Source organism: Alosa alosa, chromosome 3 (assembly GCF_017589495.1).
Source record: "Alosa alosa isolate M-15738 ecotype Scorff River chromosome 3, AALO_Geno_1.1, whole genome shotgun sequence".
NCBI classification, from domain to species: domain Eukaryota; kingdom Metazoa; phylum Chordata; class Actinopteri; order Clupeiformes; family Clupeidae; genus Alosa; species Alosa alosa.
Genome location: NC_063191.1, coordinates 9,207,004 through 9,227,003, shown reverse-complemented (window position 1 = coordinate 9,227,003; position 20,000 = coordinate 9,207,004). Strand labels below are relative to the sequence as shown.

Below are 20,000 nucleotides of genomic sequence, written 5' to 3'. Positions count from 1 at the left end.
CGACTCCCTGAAGGCAAAAGGCTCTATGATAGTACTAGTAATTTCAGCACCTTCAGTGGCTTCCTGCTGTTTCCTCTCTGAATGGAACACACTGCTCAACATGATGCAGATGCTGACAAGTCATAAATAAAGTACAAATGATTACGGGCAAACAAACCCTGATGTTCTTTTCGTTGTTCTTGCCGGGTGATAGTTGCACACATTAAGCATTAAAGCAATGACAAATACATAGAATACTGCAGTCTAAGTAGCACCTAAGTAGTCAAACAGCATCAGGACAGGTAGAGGACCATGGTGGGGAAAGCACTGTGTGGAAAGAGAAAAAAAGAGACGTGCAAAGTGCTGGAGAGGGAGAGAGATGTGCTGTATAGTAAGATATACCATGGTCTAGGTTGAAAAGGGTGTCAGTTAAAAAGTGATATACTACACCTGTGAAGTAGATCTGGTAAAAAAAAGTTTAATCGCCGTTCCATATCAATGTTTATGAATGGTAACTATAACAACCATAGTAGGACGACGGTGGAGCCTGGAGGCAGGCTTCGCAAACAATGGAATCAACTGTAAACAATAAAGCTGAAAAAACGAACGATTTTAGCTCTAAAACTCATTTAGTATTAATAATTGATTTCATATTTATTTATTCGTAAGTGACCATGGTATTAACGGGATAATGCCCTTCGATGCGTCCATTATCAGAAATAAATGGACTTCGCGGAAGCAACAGTCCTCCACTTCGTGTCGGATGGTTCACACCTCTGCGTCGTCCATTTATTTCTGATAACGGACACCTCGTCGGGCATTATCACTTACACATATTAAGCTATTCAAGACCCCTTGTGTGTCTGTGCGGATATGTAAGTGTACGTGTACATATACATGTACATTTGTGTGTGTGTGTGTGTGTGTGTGTGTGTGTGTGTGTGTGTGTGTGTGTGTGTGTGTGTGTGTGTGTGTGTGTGTGCGCACTAATGCTTTAGAGTCCACATGAGTGCAGTGGGCCTGGACACTAATGCTTTAGAGTCCACATGGTGTTAGTGCAGTGGGCCTGGACACTAATGCTTTAGAGTCCACATGGTGTTAGTGCAGTGGGCCTGGACACTAATGCTGTAGAGTCCACATGGTGCAGTGGGCCTGGACACTAATGCTGTAGAGTCCACATGGTGCAGTGGGCCTGGACACTAATGCTGTAGAGTCCACATGGTGCAGTGGGCCTGGACACTAATGCTTTAGAGTCCACATGGTGTTAGTGCAGTGGGCAAGGTCTGTAGTCTACATAAAGTAGCTCATTAATGAAATGATGATGGTCTACATGCTAAGTAATAGCCAGCTTAGTCAGCCACTCAGTCCTTTGTGTGTGTGTGTGTGTGTGTGTGTGTGTGTGTGTGAGGTGAGGTCACCGGTTCAAAAACACTTCATATAATCACTGCACCTTCAGTAGCTTCCTGCTCTTTTGTCTCCAAATTGAACCCGCTACTCAAACACTCAGTGTTGTCAAATGATAAATGTATTACACAAATAAAACCAAAAAAAAACCTTTACAGGAATGTACATGTCCTCCACACACACACACACACACACACTGATTAAAATGGGAGATCCTACCGCAGCCCAGTGCTTTTAAATGTCCTCCACGCAGAGCTACCACAGGCTTAATTTTGCATGAGTACAGTTCAGATCACTGCACAATGGATTTCCATCCATCCCCTCTTCCAGAGTTAAACTGTTCTTTTTTGAGTACTAATAATGTCACACACAGGCACACGCGTGCACATGCACACACACACACACACATTTAAGCGTGCGCGCGCACACACACAACCACAAAGTCCCTGGTGTGCCTAACCGCAAGACTGCAGGCAGGCCTGGACACAATCTGTACCACTGTGGAGAATTAGACACCACACACACACACACACAGAGAGAGAGAGAGAGAGAGAGAGAGAGAGAGAGAGAGAGAGAGAGAGAGAGAGAGAGAGAGAGAGAGAGAGAGAGAGAGAGAGAGAGAGAGAGAGAGAGATACACCCACACACACAGAGATATATACACACACACACACACACACACACTCACTCACTCACACACAGAGAGAGAGAGAGAGAGAGAGAGAGAGAGAGAGAGAGAGAGAGAGAGAGAGAGAGAGAGAGAGACAGAGAAAAGTCTGTATTTTTCCATAAACAGAGGTGATGGCAGACCAGCTTTCCATGAGACATGGAGAGAACGAGAGAGGAAAGAGGCTCGAGGGGATGGAGGAGAAATAGTGTGGCTTTGCAGTCACACACACACACACAAGCTATCATGGGTTTACACCGAGAGACAGGGAGAAAGACACACACACACACACACACACACACACACACACAGAAAATAATTATTGTGGGTTTACACTGGGAGAGATGGTGAGAAAGAAATAAAGGGAGGAGAGAGGGGAAGATGTGATGACCTTTCTGGTTCTGTATTCTGTATTGGACTCTCACTTTCTCTCCCACTGTGTGTCTCTCTCTCTCTCTCTCTCTCTCTCTCTCTCTATTTCTCTCTCTCTGTATCTCCCCCCTCTGTGTCTTTCTCTCTCTCTCCCTCTCTCTCCCTCTCTCTCCCATCTCCCTCCCTCTCCCTCCCTCTCCCTCCCTCCTCCCTCTCCCTCCCTCTCTCCCCATATCTCTCCCTCTCTCTTTCTCTCTCTCCCTCTCTCTTCCCATCTCTCCCTCTGTATCTCTCCCCCTTGTGTCTCTCCCTCTCCCTCCCTCTCTCTCCCTCTCCCTCTCTCTGGGTTCACGGTTTGGCCCATCTACGGAATGGGAGCGGCTGGAGAGCAGCAGCCTCACTGCAGTGTGACACTGGCATTCGGTCCCTAAGAATCCTGGTGAGGATGCTGGAGGAACTAACCATGGCGTTGCCGGCGGTATGCAAGGAGGCCCTGCAGGTACAGTCACCAGCAGGTTGGGAGGTGCGGTATCGCTGTCCCTCAGTGTTGGTCTCGACGTCCATTTCTCACGCTTTGGATGATGAGGGGGCGGTGTAGCTTCCCATGGGGAGTTGGATGCTAGGCCCTTTCAAGAGCTCGATAGAAAAACTTTGTACTTGGTGTACGTGAGAGCGTATTACCAGGCTGCACTGGGTGGTGCTAGGGCGTGGAGGTGGCCAGAAGTGTTTGGGGCAGGATTTATACCTGCTTGGAGGTCTTTTTATAAGCCTCCAATCGAGAAACGTACGGCCGATCTACAATGGAGGCTCGTCCACGGGGCTATAGCTACAAACAGACATGTGGCACACCTGAATCCGGCAATTGGGAGGGGGTGTCCCTTTTGTGGGTTGGATGAGACAGTTGAGCACCTTTTTCTTTTCTGTGTAAGACTGGGGGTGAGTGCCTGGGTAGCGAAGGTAGGAGTAGGTTTTTCTTTTCAATTCTTCATTGAAGGGGTTGTATACAAGGCCAAAAGGAAAAGGGAAGTGCGTTTTGTCAATTTCTTGTTGGGTGCAGCAAAAATGGCAATTTGGTTGTCAAGGAAGCACAAGATGGCGGGGCGAAGTTTCAAACAATCCTGTGGAGATTTTTAGGGGGTGGTGGGGGGGAGAATCAAGTCTGAATATGCTTTTTACAGGATGGTGGATGACATTGAGAGATTTCTGGTGGTATGGGGGGTGGGGGGGTTGCTGTGTGAGGGTGGGGGGGATGGGCAGGTTGTTTTCAACATATGAATTTGCTCTGCGAGCCCTGTGATGTTTCTTTTTAACTTGTAACTTGTATGTGTTTTTAATATGATTTTATTGTGTAGTGGTTAAACACCTGATATTGTTTTAATAAAGGAGTGTTAAGCCTCTCTCCCTCTCTCTCCCTCTCTCTTCCTCTCTCTAGAACTCTTACAGTGCTCATACAGCAGCTTGAGACAAGAGACCTCAACTTACAAGAGCTTCACACACACAAACACACACACTCACTCACACACACACACACACAAACACTCCTTAGTTATGTCCCCTGCAATTAAAGAAAGTGTGTGTGTGTGTGTGTGTGTAAAAGAAGTTACAGTGCAACCAAATATGCATACCTCACTCTCTCTCCACACAACACACAAATCAGAGTGTAGTGAAATGTCCAAACTGGCTCTATAACTCATCATGTCTCTGATGGCCACTCATACAATCTCTCTCACGCACACAAACTATCGGCACACGCACACACACAAACACACAAACTATCGGTAATCCTTCCTAATGAGAACAGTGACAGTACCAGCAGCATTGACAATAGGATAGAGGCACATGTGCCAATCTCTGCTCTAATCCTGGTCCACTGCTCAGCCCTCCCCAAACATAACGGCAAGGACAAGCAGCAAAAGCAAACTAATAGCACACACACATGGGCGCGGGCGCACACACACACATGCTTGCACACATCAGCACACACACACACACACACACACACACACACACACACACACACACACACACGCACACGCACACGCACACAATACATGCACAGAGATACAGACACACACAGTCTCCTTAGTGCAAATGCTGGAGAAAGAATATAGAACATAGTGAATAAGTAAGGGATAATGCCCGACGAGGTGTCCATTATCAGAAATAAATGGACGACACCTAGCGTGAACATTAACATTCATTTATTTCTGATAATGGACGCATCGAAGGGCATTATCCCGTTTATACCATGGTCACTTATGAAATAAATAAATATGAAATCAATTATTAACACTAAATGAGTTTTAGAGCTCAAATCGTTCGTTTTTTCAGCTGTTTAAAGTTGATTCCACTGTTGCGAAGCCTGCCTCCAGGCTCAACCGCCGTTCTACTATCGTTGTTATAGTTACCATTCATAAGCATTGATATGGAATGGCGATTAAACTTTTTTTTAACCAGATCTACTTCATAGGTGTAGTATATCACTTTTTCACCCTTTTCAACCTAGACCATGGTATAATATGCCATAATCATGAGATAGTGCTTCATATGTATTGGTTCACTGTCATCTAAGTCATCTAGCCCAGTGGTTTTCAAAGTGGGGGCCGTGAGGGGGTGCCAGGGGGGCCTCAGCAAGTTGGAGGGAAAAATAAAAGAAACAAAGAAATACATTTGAAAAATGTTAAATACACCTATTACTATGAGGGTTGTTCCATTCCATTTCCATATACAATTCCATTATAATAATGTGACGCATATCTGAACATTATATTTCCCATGATAATGACTGGGAATAATAGTAGAGTGATAGCTCTCATATAGCAGAAAGCCCCAAATACAATTTTTACACACTGTATGCTCCATTGCGAAGTGCTTGTGGCTAAAATAATTATTAGGATTAGCTTAATGTATTTTTACATTTGCCGTAGTATTGTCGATGGGTTTAATAACACATCAAGGGGGTCCTTGTCCAGAACCTAGTGGTATTTGGGGGGCCTTGTCGTGGAAACCCTTTGGGGAACCCCTGATCTAGACCATCTAAACCAACCATCAACCATCTTATAAACTAACCCGCCGCCACACTCATCAACCATGTTATACACTACCCCCCCCACACACACACACTCTGATTAACCATCTTATACAATAACCCCCCCCCCCATACACACACACACACTCTCATTAACTTATACAATAACCATAACCCCCCTCACACTCATCAACCATCTTATACACTAACCCCCACCCCCCCCAACCACACTCTGATTAACCATCTTAAACAATAACCCCCCCCCACACAAACACACATACACATCAACCATCTTATACACTAACCCCCCCCCCACACTCATCAATCGTCTTATACACTAACCCCCACACACACACACACACACTCTCATTAACTCATCTTATACAACCCCCCCACACTCATCAACCATCTTATACACTCCCCCCTCAATCTCATCAACCATATTATAAAATGCATATACATTTGATACCCCCACCACTACCATCCCCCTATAAATCTCCACATGATTGCTCAAAACTCACCGTGACAACTTACCTTCTTGACATCCAAACAGCCATTTTTTCTGCACCCAACAACAAATTAACAACACGCACATCCCTGTCCCTTCTGGCCTTGTGCACAGCACCTCCGATGAAAAAAGGAAACTATTCCTATCTTCCCTGCCCAGGCACCCAGGAGCACAAAAAGCTCCCCCAATGTTTCACAGAAAAGAAAGAGGTGCTCAACAGTCTCTTCCAACACAAAAGAGAGAGAGAGAGAAAGAAAGGGAGAGAAAGAAAGGGAGAGAGATGTCAAATATGTTATGTAGATATTTTCATTTTGTTCTATTGTATACACACATCCTCTTGCTTGGGCAATATTGCAACACTTACAGTCATGCCAATGAAGCTCATTGAATTGAAATGGCATTGAAAAGAGAAGGAGACAGATAGGAGACTGGGTCAGTGGTAAAGCTACCTAGCAACACCAGCGAGTGAACAAGAGAAGGAAAGAGGGAGGAAGGGAAAGCAAGCAGAGGAAGAGAGAGAGAGAGAGGGGGAAAGAGAGGCAGAGAGAGGCAGGGAGAGAAGGAGTGGGCCAGTGACTGGTGGGTTTTTAGCCAGATTAAAAGCCAAGAGAACTAGGCCTCTTAAGCCCATCCTGCTAATTAAATATGTCAAACCTCATAAAGATGCATCTGGGGCCAGAGAGAGAGGGAGAGGGAGAGGGGGAGAGAGAGAGAGATGGAGAGAGACAGAAAGAGATGGAGAGAGAGATGAGAGAGGGAGGGAGAGAGAGAGAGAGAGAGAGAGAGGGGGGGCTTCGAATGGGTGGTGTCAGCAAAGTCTTCGGCAGTGTGTCAATAAACATTAGTCTGAACATCAGTTTAAAAACTGCTGCAAAATGGATTGTTTTATTAAACGTATTACCGGATACCCTCCCCCGCACCAAACCATATACACACACGCACGCAAGCTTGCACGCACGCACACACACACACACACACACACACACACACACACACACACACACAGGCTTTAATGCTGTGTGTGCAGAAAAACGGCAGGCGCCAAACACAAAATACCACTCATTACTCAAGAGCTCACTTTTTGTTCCCTTTTTTCACAAAAAATAATTTTTAATAATAATAAAACCACGGTTGCCACGGGAACAGTGGGCAGAAAATTGGGCAGAAAATTGTGTATGTGTTGAACAGTGTGTGTGTGTGTGTGTGTGCATGCCTGCATGCGTGCCTGCGTGCGTGTGTGTGAACCAGAGAACAGGATTCCGCAGGTGGTCACATAAAGGTGCAAAGACAAAATCGTCTGAAAAACCAAAAACAACATTTTGCAGTCACCATGCCAAAGGGGTAGATGTGACAGATGGGACTGTGTGTGTGTGTGTGTGTGTGTGTGTGTGTGTGTGTGTGTAAGGCCTTGGGCCTCTCCACCCACAGGATTCCATATATCATGTCGTCGGAAAGCCTCCATCAACAACCAGTTCTGCTGACTGGACCCAGCTGTTCAGTGCAGTGTGTGTGTGTGTGTGTGTGTGTGTGTGTGTGTGTGTGTGTGTGTGTGTGTGTGTGTGTGTGACTGCATTCCTCACCTGACTTCTGCCCTGTGAGAGCCCCAACGTTGCTTTCATCTGCCACTAGAAGCAAAACAGAGAAAGAGATCAGACTCACAAGCACACACACACACACACACACACATATAGGGATCAAGATTGGGGGGCTGGGGTCTCAACTCAAGTTACCTTTTAAATGGGGGATAATTGCACACACATGGCCAACTGTTAGTTCAGTGATCAATACAAATGCACTGACCGTTTTCTAAAGGACAGATAAGATCTGTGAATGTGTGTGTGTGTTTGTGTGTGTGTGTGTGTGTGTGTGTGTGTGTGTGTTGCAGGTGTGAGTATGAGAGTGAGAGTGAGAGACTGAGTTACATGTGTGAATCTGTGTGACACATTTAGTCTTTTTTGACCCTAACCATCATATTATAGTACATACACACCACCCCCCGCCACACACACACAGTCATGCACTCTGTCTCACACTCACACACAAAAAGAAATACAACTTAATCTAACTCCTCCAACCCATGTGCGTGTGTACAGTATGTGTGTGTGTGTACAGTATGTGTGTGTGTGTGTGTGTGTGTGTGGTGTCACTACTCTCCATGCTCATTTATCTCATCCTACTTCATGTAGTTTTTGGTCCCTTCAGCAGCCGTATGAAGTCACTTTTCCCAGATTCTATCCAGGCCCTGCTTTTCAGCACACCAGCAAGCACTAACCAGAAGCAGGCTTTTTTCCTGGGTTACACACACACACACACACACACACACACACACACACACAAAGTATTTCATGATGTTCAGCTCTTGGCTCTAAACACTGACCACACCTCTGCTGTGGTAAGACATGTTTGCGGTCAAAATCCCCTCACTCTCTCGCACCATCATTGTGTATGTATGTGTCTGTGTGTGTGTGAGTATGTGTGTGTGAGCGTGTGTGTGTGACTTAAGAAACCAGGGAATTTCCGTGGAAAACAGCTCGAGGAGAAGGGCTCAAAATCCCCAATCCCAGTGGGGCTACTATGTGGCAATGCAGCTCGTCGCCAAAGCATAAGCTTGCCAAGAGTACTTCACACAAACACACACAGACACACACACACTTCGGCTTCTTTTTTAGGGCTCCTATTTCTGCATGCGTCAACTGGCAGCAAGTTAGTGGTATTACAAGTAGGGCACACGGGTGCACACGCAGACACACACACACACCACAGCCTGGCCCTAAGCCCCTGGCCCGTGCTGTGGGCTCATTCAGGGGTCTGCCTCCCAAAGTTCCCTGTGTCCTCGTCCACTTCCAAGCGTTCCGAGGCCCGGAGCCTCGTGTTGTGTTCCAGAACGCTCGGAGCGGTGATGTCATAAAGGGAGCCCAGGGGCCCTGGGGGGGGGGGAGCTGGAGCGACTGGTGTTAACCGCCTGGCTCTGGCTACCGCAAGCCACCGGGCCAGGGTGGAGGGGTTGGAGAGAGGGAGGGGGGGTTGGAGAGAGGGAGGGGGCAAAAGAAATAGAGAGTGAGAGAGAAGGAAAGAGAAAGGGTGCCAAATGGAAGGGACAGAATAATGGGCTCCCATTACAGTGCTGAGTCCTTTTGAAATAATCTCTTTGTTTTCCCACCAGGTCCATTTTCCCAGTCGCACTTAGAGAGAGAGAGAGAGAGAGAGAGAGAGAGAGAGAGAGAGAGAGAGAGAGAGAGAGAGAGAGAGAGAGAGAGAGAGAGAGAGAGAGAGAGAGAGAGAGAGAGAGAGAGAGAGAGCAGGCCACAGACACAACATGGGCATGGGAAACAGAGAAATATCTAAACGCACACACAAATGAATAGACTTACTGCACTGCGGACTTCCTGATGAATGCTGAAAACATGAAATGAAACACTTACTGTTGAACAAACATGCACATGTGCATATGCACCCAAACACACACCCAAACACACACCCACACACACACACACACAAACACACATGTGATTAATGTTGCACTACAAAGCATAAATAATATTCACTAATCAGCATTTACAGCTGCAAATACTTCAGAGAGGGCCCTGGTGTTGGGTACAGGTGTTTGGTGCTGGTGCTGGTGTTGGTACTGGTGTTGGTGTTGGGTGCTGGTGTTGGGTGCTGGTGTTGTTGGGTGCTGGTGTTGGGCCTGGTGTTGGTGTTGGTGTTGGGTGCTGGGTGCTGGTGCTGGGTGCTGATCTTTCTATCAGGAGAGGCAGACAGCTGTACTCCCCTCTCCTCCTGTCCACCTACACTGACCCAGCGGGAATGGCAGGCTGCTGGGAGCTGAACTACGGCTCAACCAATGAGAGGCCAGAATCACACTACAACAGCCATTAATGGCCTCCTTACACCAAACAACTTTGACAAGATCTGGGAAAGATTCTTGAAAGATTGTAGTCTTTTAACTAATGCCCCCCATTCACGCTTTACTCAAAAGACTACACTCTTTCAAGAATCTTTCCCAGATCTTGTCAAAGTTGTTTGTTGTAAGGAGGCCATAGGACTGCTGCAGAGCCATGAGGTGTAGGACTTGTCCTGCCATCAACGCCCGCATCAGCGGCCAGGAATTTATTACTGACAGCACACTGCACCACACAACACCACGCCATGCCATGCCACAACACACACACACCATGCCAAACGCACCACACTACAACACACACCTTGCCATAACACGCACACACACCCACGGCACCACACCACACACACACACACACACACACACACACACACACACACACACACACACACACCATGCCAAATGCACCACACTACCACACACACACCACCCCAGCCCAGTGTAGAGCAGAGAGGAGTGGAGAAAGGCTGCTGCTGTGTAATGTTTATGTCCTGATCAATCCCATCCCCACCTACTGTACATTACACTCACACACTGATGGATGCTGGATTAGACTGCAGCCATTACCACAGACAGACAGTACAGAGCAGGAGGACCAAAAGCGCACACACACACCCACACACACACACACACACAGCATTAGATCCTGATCATAAAACTGAGATGGTTCCTACAGGCATCCAACCAGAATCCAATCATGCCCAATCGTGTGGAGTGACTGAAGGAAACTAATATTCAGAACTCAATGACCCAGCAGGCAATGCAACCAATTGGACATAGAATGGATGGGTTTCTGAGCAACAAGGAGATGTGACTTACATAGTCTTTGGCCAATAAGAGTTTAGTTTGTGTGACCAATCAGGGCTTGATCTGCACAGTATTTGAGGACCACACCAGTGTTTTTCCAGGAGGGAGTGTGTGAGTGTGTGTCCAAGCACAGTGGGTTTGTGTAACTAAAGTAAGCACTTGTGTGTGTGTGTGTGTACTTGTGTGTCTAATAGGAGCTAGATCAGAACAGTGTCTAGCGGAGGTGGACATGATGACCTTTGACCCCTGAAGGGAGATGAAAGGGAGGGGTTCTTAGGGAGCTGTCATGATCAAAAGTGGAGGGGGCATGGAGGAGGGGGCAGGGGGAATTGCAAACGCTAGCCAGAGTCCCTGATGGACAGACACACACACACACACACAAACACACACACACACACTCTGGGTGAACTCTGAGTCAGAGAATCTGCATGTGATCAAGACCCATGCATTAAAACGGGGGTACACACAGAGCAGTGCACACGCACACACACACACACACACACACATCTCTCACTCACACGCCATGGACATGTGCCTTAGTAAAAGTCTCCAGTGGCCCAGTAAAATTCTAGCGCTGCTCTCGCTGGAAACGGAATTCATGAGCGCATCTCCATGCCTGCTTTAGTCGTGACTCGAGTCTGTCACTTACCAGCCAATAAAAAAACAAGGAAAAAAAGAAAGGGGCTATAATAGCCAATCAGGAAATAGCACCTCTGTAGCTGGGTAAGATTTAACGCAACAACCAATGAAAATCGTTCACATGATTCTTCCAAGAGTTTTCTTATACACACACACAACCGCTGGAGCTCATCACATCACTTTGAGCAGAGAGTAAGTCGTCCCATGTTTTAATGTTACAATAAATTCACAACTTGTTTGACAGATAAAATGACAAGTTGATCACTGTTAGAGAATTTTGCCCACATAATTAGCATCTGTTTTTTTCAATGCTTAGCGTCATTGTAGCTAAATTTATTTACCAGTTTCATCACACACACACTCACACCATGCAGGCTGCATGCACACATTTTCATAATGATTTATATGTATACTGTAGAGAGTCCTGTAAAAGTAGCCTAAATCAAGCACCTTAATTATGAATGCAGACTGCATGGTGCTTGATTAATACACCTGTGGAAAGGGACCTGATGAAACCCATGAATACTGTTTGTGAAGCTGTCCTACTGTAAAACTAAACATAGCCTTCTGATAAACTATTCAGAGATGGACATCAGAAAATTCTTCCTGAACAGAGGCAGAGGGAGAGGAACAGTGAGGAGGATGAGGGAGGTATGATAATTGTGCCCACATTAACGGTAACATTAACATTTATGCTGGTAATAGCCAATGCTGTGATTTTATCAATGGTTTAATGCCAAACTTAAATATGTTTGCTGCATTTGCAAATGTAGCCTATAATAATCTACACAGAATCAGATTAGCCTATAGGTTTATAGATTATTATAGGCTGCATTTGCAAATTATCACCAAAAGTCAGTATGAAGGCATTAGTAGGCTATTTAAGCTACAAAGAACTGCAGTATTGCCAAGATGACTACAGGACCCTTGCCTGGGAGGGAAGTATATCTCAATTTTGACTAAAAATAAGCTTCCCTTGTGTTAGTAGGAAAGCCTATTAAATTCATGCAGTGAATATAGGCCTACTTACTGTATGCCTGTGTGTTTGGATGTTGCTGGATAGTGGCTGCTACAACAATTGAGGGAGAGAGTGCTGGAGGAGGAGGAGAAGGAGGATGAGGAGGACAAGAAGGTCGAAGAGAAGGAGAAGAGGGGAGAAAAAGCACATGCTGGGCAGTCTAGTACCAGGCAGGGGGAGGAGGAGAGAGACAGGCAAGAAACGGATGAGGACATAATAGGGGCTAGACGTAAAACTTGTTTCTTTACCAGTGGTTTAATATAGCCTACAGTATGACAGTGACAATAATGATTTTGAAGCTTGTACCAGTAGGCCATTTTGTACCATCTTTTTTTTAATGTATTGGGAGTTGGGGGCCTGTGCCCCAGCAAAGCTCTTGGTCTAGAATCGCCCCTGACACATACACTGACAGCCTGAGACTGGCATGAACAACCACACACACACAGATAATTATGGACACACACACACTATAAAGGCTGCTCTATTAACTTGTGTGTGTAATAAAACAGGCTGTGAATAGATCTGTCCTGACTCCACAGCTACAGATAAGACGGAACAATCTCTGCAGCACAAGGACTGATGATGGCACCGTCTCAAACACTCAAACACACACACACACACACACACACACACACACACACACACGTGGCAATGCAAATAAGTAGCATAGGGTAGAACACACACACATGCACAAAGAAAATGGTATGAACACATGCACATCAACACAACACTGTATATAGTATACACACACACATAACTACAGTACTAGTGATGTGAAAAGACTATAGAGTCAGATCTGCAGCAGGAGACACACACACTGGACTGATCAGGGCTGGCCAAACTATCTAAAGGAATCCGGGGAGGACTGGGATGAGAGCCAAACAATCAGCGTGTGTGTGTGTGTGTGTGTCGAAACAGACAAAATCACACAGCCATACACAGAGAGAGAGGGAGAGATAGAGAGAGAGAGAAGGATATAAAAGCCTAATGAAGCGTAAGAGTGATTCTGCTGCATCCACCGTTTTAATAAAATGATATCCCTCCCTTTGTGCCTCTTCCTTATTCTCCTTTCCTCTCTCTCTCTCTCCTCCTCTCCTCCTCTCCTCCTCTCCTCCTCTCCTCCTCTCCTCCTCTCCTCCTCTCCTGCTGTATGATAGAGAGCGGTTGGGGAGAATATAAAGAGAGGCCTTAATAGGGCGATCCTTACCTAAGATGTGGACATGATCCACATCCACAAAGAAGTGCATCTCTCCATCTCTCCATCTCTTACCATACAGTTCATCTCTCTCTCTCTCCATCTCTCCATCTCTTACCATACAGTTCATCTCTCTCTCTCCATCTCTCCATCTCTTACCATACAGTTCATCTCTCTCTCTCCATCTCTTACCATACAGTTCATCTCTCCATCTCTCCATCTCTTACCATACAGTTCATCTCTCTCTCTCTCCATCTCTTACCATACAGTTCATCTCTCTCTCTCCATCTCTCCATCTCTTACCATACAGTTCATCTCTCTCTCTCCATCTCTCCATCTCTTACCATACAGTTCATCTCTCTCTCTCTCAGTGCTCTGGCTCTCTGTCTGAACTTCAGTCTGGGTGCTCTGAGTCTGAGCTCCACACATGGAGAACAGCAGCATCAGGAGTGGGATGACGACCCTCATACTTATTACAAGTCTTTGTCTGTCTAACACCACAGTAGTAGTAGCAGTAGCAGTAGTAGCAGTAGTAGTAGTAGTAGCAGTAGTAGTAGCAGTAGTAGTAGTAGTAGTAGCAGTAGCAGTAGTAGTAGTAGTAGTAGTAGCAGTAGTAGTAGCAGTAGTAGTAGCAGTAGTAGTAGCAGTAGTAGTAGTAGCAGTAGTAGTAGCAGTAGTAGTGTAGTAGTAGCAGTAGTAGTAGTAGTAGTAGTAGCAGCAGTAGTAGTAGTAGTAGTAGCAGTGCAGTAGTAGCAGTAGCAGTAGTAGTAGTAGTAGTAGTAGTAGTAGTGCTAGCAGAAGTGTGTGAGTGTTCCTCCTGAAGCACCCTCTTTTATACACCTCAGTTGCTCATTATGTAAAAACTTTTCATCACTTTTGGGGATAAAGTCCAAAGACACTGATCAGACATTTTGAGAAATTGTAGATATCATGTTTTATTTTCCAGGACATAGCTGATTACTCAGATACCTGTGTTGTGGGAAAGTACAAACGTGTCACCCACCAGGTAGGACAGGAGGGCCACAGTGTCCTTATTTCACCCTGGACTCTTTAAGTGTTCAAGTGTTGCCTTAGCTTTAAGAAAGGAGTTCAGGAGTCATTATCCTACTAATAATCCCTTATATGTACAAAAAATACCAGATTGTATAAAGGTAGACACTCAGGACTCTTAGGAGCCCTACCAGTCTGAGTCGAGACGACGTGTGTGTGTGTGTGTGTGTGTGTGTGTGTGTGTGTGTGTGTGTGTGTGTGTGTGTGTGTGTGTGTTTGGAGAGAACACTAAAGGGAGGGGGTGCTGAGTCTCAATACCACAAACCTCTGCCAAGAACACCGATAACACAGAGCACCTTTGATATGAGTGAGAGCGCTATCAGACACAACACTTGGTCACTCTGCTGTTTGACCCATAGCAGACTGGCCTGAATGAGAGAGAGAGCAAATACAATATTCTTTCTGAACATTTTTATTCTTCTCCCTATCCATGTCAATGTGAGTGCAAATGATATGCCAAAAACAATGTAAGTATATATCTTTTGTGTATCTATGTTACCTTTACACACAAGCACTGAGATAGAGTTTCTTCATCTCCTGCTTTGAACTGCACCCAAACTCCAATACCCCCAACAAGGTGACCCGTGATGACCGGCTATGCCAGTAGTAGCAGCAGTAGTAGTAGCAGTAGTAGTAGTAGCGTGGTAGCAGTGAGCAGTAGTGGCAGTAGTGGTAGTAGTAGTAGTGTAGCAGCAGTAGTAGTAGCAGTGAGTAGTGGTAGCAGCAGTAGTGGTAGCAGCAGTGAGTGATAGCAGTAGCAGCAGTGAGTGAGTAGTGGCAGCAGTGGTAGTAGCAGCAGCAGTAGTAGTAGCAGTGGTAGTAGTGGTAGTGGCAGCAGTAGTGAGTAGTAGTGAGTAGTAGTGGTAGTGAGCAGTAGCAGCAGCAGTGAGTAGTGGTAGTGGTAGCAGTGGTAGTGGCAGTGGTAGCAGCAGCAGTGGCAGTAGTAGCAGTAGTGGTAGCAGTGAGTGGTAGCAGTGGTGGCAGTGGCAGTGGTAGCAGCAGCAGCCAGTGGTAGTAGTAGTGGTAGTGGTAGCGTGCTGGTGGCAACCCAGTGGTGGCAGCAGTGGTAGCAGTAGCAGTGAGTAGTGGTAGCAGCAGTGAGCAGCAGCAGTGGCAGTGGTAGTGAGTAGCGGCAGTGGTGGCAGTAGTGAGCAGTGGTAGTGGCAGTGGTAGCAGTAGCGGTAGCAGTGGCAGCAGTAGCAGCAGTATTGGCAGTTGAGTAGTGGTGAGTAGTGGTGGTAGTGGTAGTGGCAGTGGCAGCAGCAGTAGCAGTGGTGGGGTTAGTAGCAGCAGCAGTGGTAGCAGCAGCAGTGACTGCAGTGAGTGGTGGCAGCAGTGGTAGCAGTGGTAGTGAGCAGTGAGTGGCAGCAGCAGTGAGCAGTAGCAGTGAGCAGTGTAGTAGCAGCAGCAGTAGTGGCAGTGGTAGCAGTAGTGGCAGCAGTGGTAGCAGCAGTGGTAGTAATGGCTGTGGCAGTTGGTGGTGGCAGCAGCAGCAGTAGTAGTGAGTAGTGGTAGTGGTAGTAGTAGTAATGGCGGTAGCAGTGGTAGTAGCAGTAGTGGTGAGCAGTGGTAGTGAGGTAGTGGCAGTGGTAGCAGTGGTGGTAGCAGCAGTGGTAGCAGCAGTGGTAGTAGTGAGTAGTGGTGGTAGTAGTAGTGGTAGCAGCAGCAGTGAGTAGTGAGTGGTAGTGGTAGTGGTGGTAGTGGTAGCAGCAGTAGCAGCAGTAGTAGTGGCAGTGGTAGTAGTGGTAGTAGTGGTAGTAGCAGTAGTGGTAGCAGCAGTAGTGGCAGCAGCAGTGGTAGCAGTAGTGAGGTGCTAGTAGTGCTAGTGGTGCTGAGTAGTGTGAGTGTCCCTCCTGAGACACCCTCTTTTATACGCCTCAGTTGCTCGTTATGTAAGACATTTCATCACTTTTGGGGTTAACTAAAGTCCAGGGACACTGGTCAGGCTTTTTTTTAGAAATTGAAGATATCATGTTTCATTTTCCAGGACATATCTGTTTGGTCAGATACCTGTGTTGTGGGAAAGTACAAATCTGTCACCCACCAGGTAGGACAGGAGGGCCACAGTGCAGGCATGTGCAGAGAAGGGGGGCTACAGGGGCTCTAGCACCTGCCCTTTTGCCCCTTTGATGTCCAAGTGCCCTTTTGACAAGACCCGTTTTTTACTTTTTAAAATTTGTAATTCTTCCACTAGTTCCGACGTGAATTTTCGCTAAACTGTCTCATTAATAGTTTGTGAAATTAGAAATTTACAAAAATAACAATTTTCTGTGTTAATTGAAATGCCTTGCGGCCACCAATCCGTGACATCATACATTCAGTGAACTCTCAGAAGGTGCACGCAGGCACAGTGCTGCAGGAGACGTTTGGGAGCACGCAGTGTTCGAATTACCCCGTCGTTTCCGGGGGGGGCCACTTGGGATTCAACATCAAATAGATTATAATAAGCAGGGTAGCCAGTTTATTAAAATGAAATCTCATTATGAAATTCAGCCTAATAATGAAGGCTATTGTCAAAAATGAATCTGAGCAGAGCTAATTGACAAATATTTTACGTGCACAACTGAACATCGCACAACTGAAAAAACTGAAAGTTAACACAAAACAGCTGTCTTTATCACATCTCGGCTAAGCCCACTGGAGATAGTCCCAAAGTGGCCTATTGGTCTCTTTCTGGGCATTTTTTCCCCGTTTTCCACGCAGTTGATAGAAGATGCCCAGCCTTGAGCCATGATTTCACAAATGGCTTAGGGTTGAACTGGACCAGGGGAGGCACGTTGATGCTCAGAAAAAGAAACGCATTTAAGCTGCGCTCCCTTAAACGATTTCTGGCTTTGTCATCAATGTCATTAAGCGAAGTAGGTAAAAATGTGTTGCCTGCGATGACGAGTTTCTTCATAGCAAAATTAATAACAAACTCGCTTCAGAGGAGGGTGAGATCAGACAGGACAGGGGGCTATTATGCGGAGCAGTGCCCCTGCAGTCTCGGGGGAAAATACACATTGCAACCAACGGGGAAAATGTAGATTATCATAGTTACGGGTTGGCAACTTGACAATGAATGAGTGGGCCCCCTCTGACAGTGATCTCGAGCAGAACTAGTAGTGCCCTGGCCAGAACTAAGGGGGCGGGGCACTACCAGGCCCTATGGTAATTCGAACACTGGGAGCACGGTAAGGTCACTTGGCAGTTAGCCTATCTGAACATGCAATAGTATTCAGCTTAGAAATAGAGAATAAAATGTTTAAAGTTGTTTCATGTTTAATGAAGTAGGCTATCAAACCCGTTTTAACCATGTCATGGTCCATCCATTTCAATAACCTGGTAGCTTCGAAAATCTAAGGCTGACTGTTCATATTCTGTTTAGGTTACTATGTTATAGTAGCTTAGGTTAGTAGACCTAGTTCATAAAACAGAGTAGGCAAACCTTTTTCTAAATCGTCATAAGCCGACGACATAGGCTACTGTAGTTGTTTAACTAGGCTACTGTAGTTGTTTAACTAACCCAACTCCACATGTCAGTCTCTGTTTACAGTAGGCTACATTATGCGTCATTTCACTCAGTGGCCACAGGCACAGCACGTGAATCTGCAAGACACCAGCTTGCTAATGGTGGTAGTTCACTGTGATAAACATTAAAATTATAGCCTGACAAGCCAGACTAGGCAATAACATATTTGCTGCCGCTAGGGTGCGTCTAGATTTCTAGGCTATTAAAATTAGCTTTGTATTTAATCAATTAGATGTAGCCTTATAGCCTATGATCTCTGTGTAGACAATAGCCTAATGAAAACTAAAAAGACCAATCTGTCTGTGCCCTGGCTACAGTAGGCCTACAGTACATGCACTCCTATTGATTTTTTTCAGAACCAAGGAGAGAAATGAGAAAAATGTGTTACAGCTCTGTCTGCTATTTACACCCATTCTGCTTGATACATAATGAATAAATATGAAAATGTATAAAATGTTTATCAGTACATTAGACTACTTTGCAAATTGCTAAACCATATAATAGCCTGTCCCATCATCATCATTGAAATAGCATAATGCTAGAATTTAAATGCAAAAAAAAAAAAATGTCCAGCTCAGGTTTAGAAGATTCAGAGATGTATTCTCTATTGGGTTGTAATCAAAATTAAGTTTTAAATAAAGTTAACACGTTTTTTGAAGATTTTGTTCCATGTGCCCTTTTTTTAAATTTGAGCCCCTGCCCCTTCAATGGTCTCTGCAGGCCCCTGCCACAGTGTCCTTATTTCACCCCGCTCTCTTTAAGTGTTTAAGTGTTGCCGTAACTTTTAGGAATGCTCAGTAGGAATATTCTAATAATCCCTTATATGTTGAATAAGTGCAACTCACTTTTTTTTTCATCTGAAAGACTCAGCACTCAAATCTTCCCTTCCAGTCTGAGTTGAGACGACATGTGTGTGTGTGTGTGTGTGTTTGGAGAGAACACTAAAGGGAGGGGGTGCTGAGTCTCAATACGGCATCAAACCTCTGCCAACAACACCGATAACACCATATAAGTGAGAGCGCTATCAGACACACCAACTGGTCACTCTGCTGTTTGCGCCATAGCAGTGGCCTGAATTAGAGAGACAATACTCTTTCTGGACATTTTAAGAAATATTTTTAAATGGACAATTGGTAATTCTTAGCCTGGCGAGCCAAACCCACATTAAAATGTAGGGTCTGGGCACTCACCGTTCGCAGTGCTCAGTCCGAGGGGCGGGATAATCAATTGTCTTTCAAATTCCCTCTGCACGCAATAGGACAGTGGCAGCACTATGAGTCCCATGCGTTTCCCACCAGCGGAGCTAGTTGGCTAGTTCAAACGTTTGCCAACATAATAAAAGCTTAACTCGTGTCACACTGTTCGCCAGCAGCAACATCCATCTTATTTGTTTTCAAGTAGCAGGGAATTCAAGCAAAACCGTTGCAACTCTGCAATCAATCATTATGTTAAGCCCACCTAACGACTCTATACACGATTTCATTGGCCTGATTGAGTTTCGATTTCTGGAGCTCACAAGCCAACGGAGAGTTGCTAGACTAGCCCTTCATGCAGTTCAGGGTCGGGACTTTTATTTTGTATTCTTTTGCAGGGGGTTGCATTATTAATATGGCCTAATATCAAAGAGAGCCAAAATCACAGCAGCAACACTCAACTGCATTACTCTGAATGACACTGGTCCTCTGTGTGTGTGTGTGTGTGTGTGTGTGTGTGTGTGTGTGTGTGAGAGAGACAGACAGAGAGAGAAAGAGAGAGAGAGAGGGTGAGTGTGCGTGTGTGTGTGTGTGTGCAGAGGATGCGAATTGATGTGTCACAGACAGACCACTGGCAATTGTATTGAGCTGGTTTGGTCCTTGGGAAAATACACACACGCACACACACACACACACACACACACTCTCACTTGCTCCACTAATATGCAT

The 20,000-nt window shown here is 45.7% G+C and overlaps 1 protein-coding gene across 1 annotated transcript in view; it reads right to left on the bottom strand.

Annotated features, from left to right (window-relative positions):
* Positions 1 to 20,000, bottom strand: part of LOC125292397 (partitioning defective 3 homolog B-like) — an 80,112-nt gene that overhangs the window by 56,114 nt on the left and 3,998 nt on the right. The window contains exon 3 of the mRNA XM_048239670.1: positions 7,538 to 7,582. Within this exon, the coding sequence (XP_048095627.1) occupies positions 7,538 to 7,582 (45 nt within the window). The remainder of the gene's footprint in view (positions 1 to 7,537; positions 7,583 to 20,000) is intronic.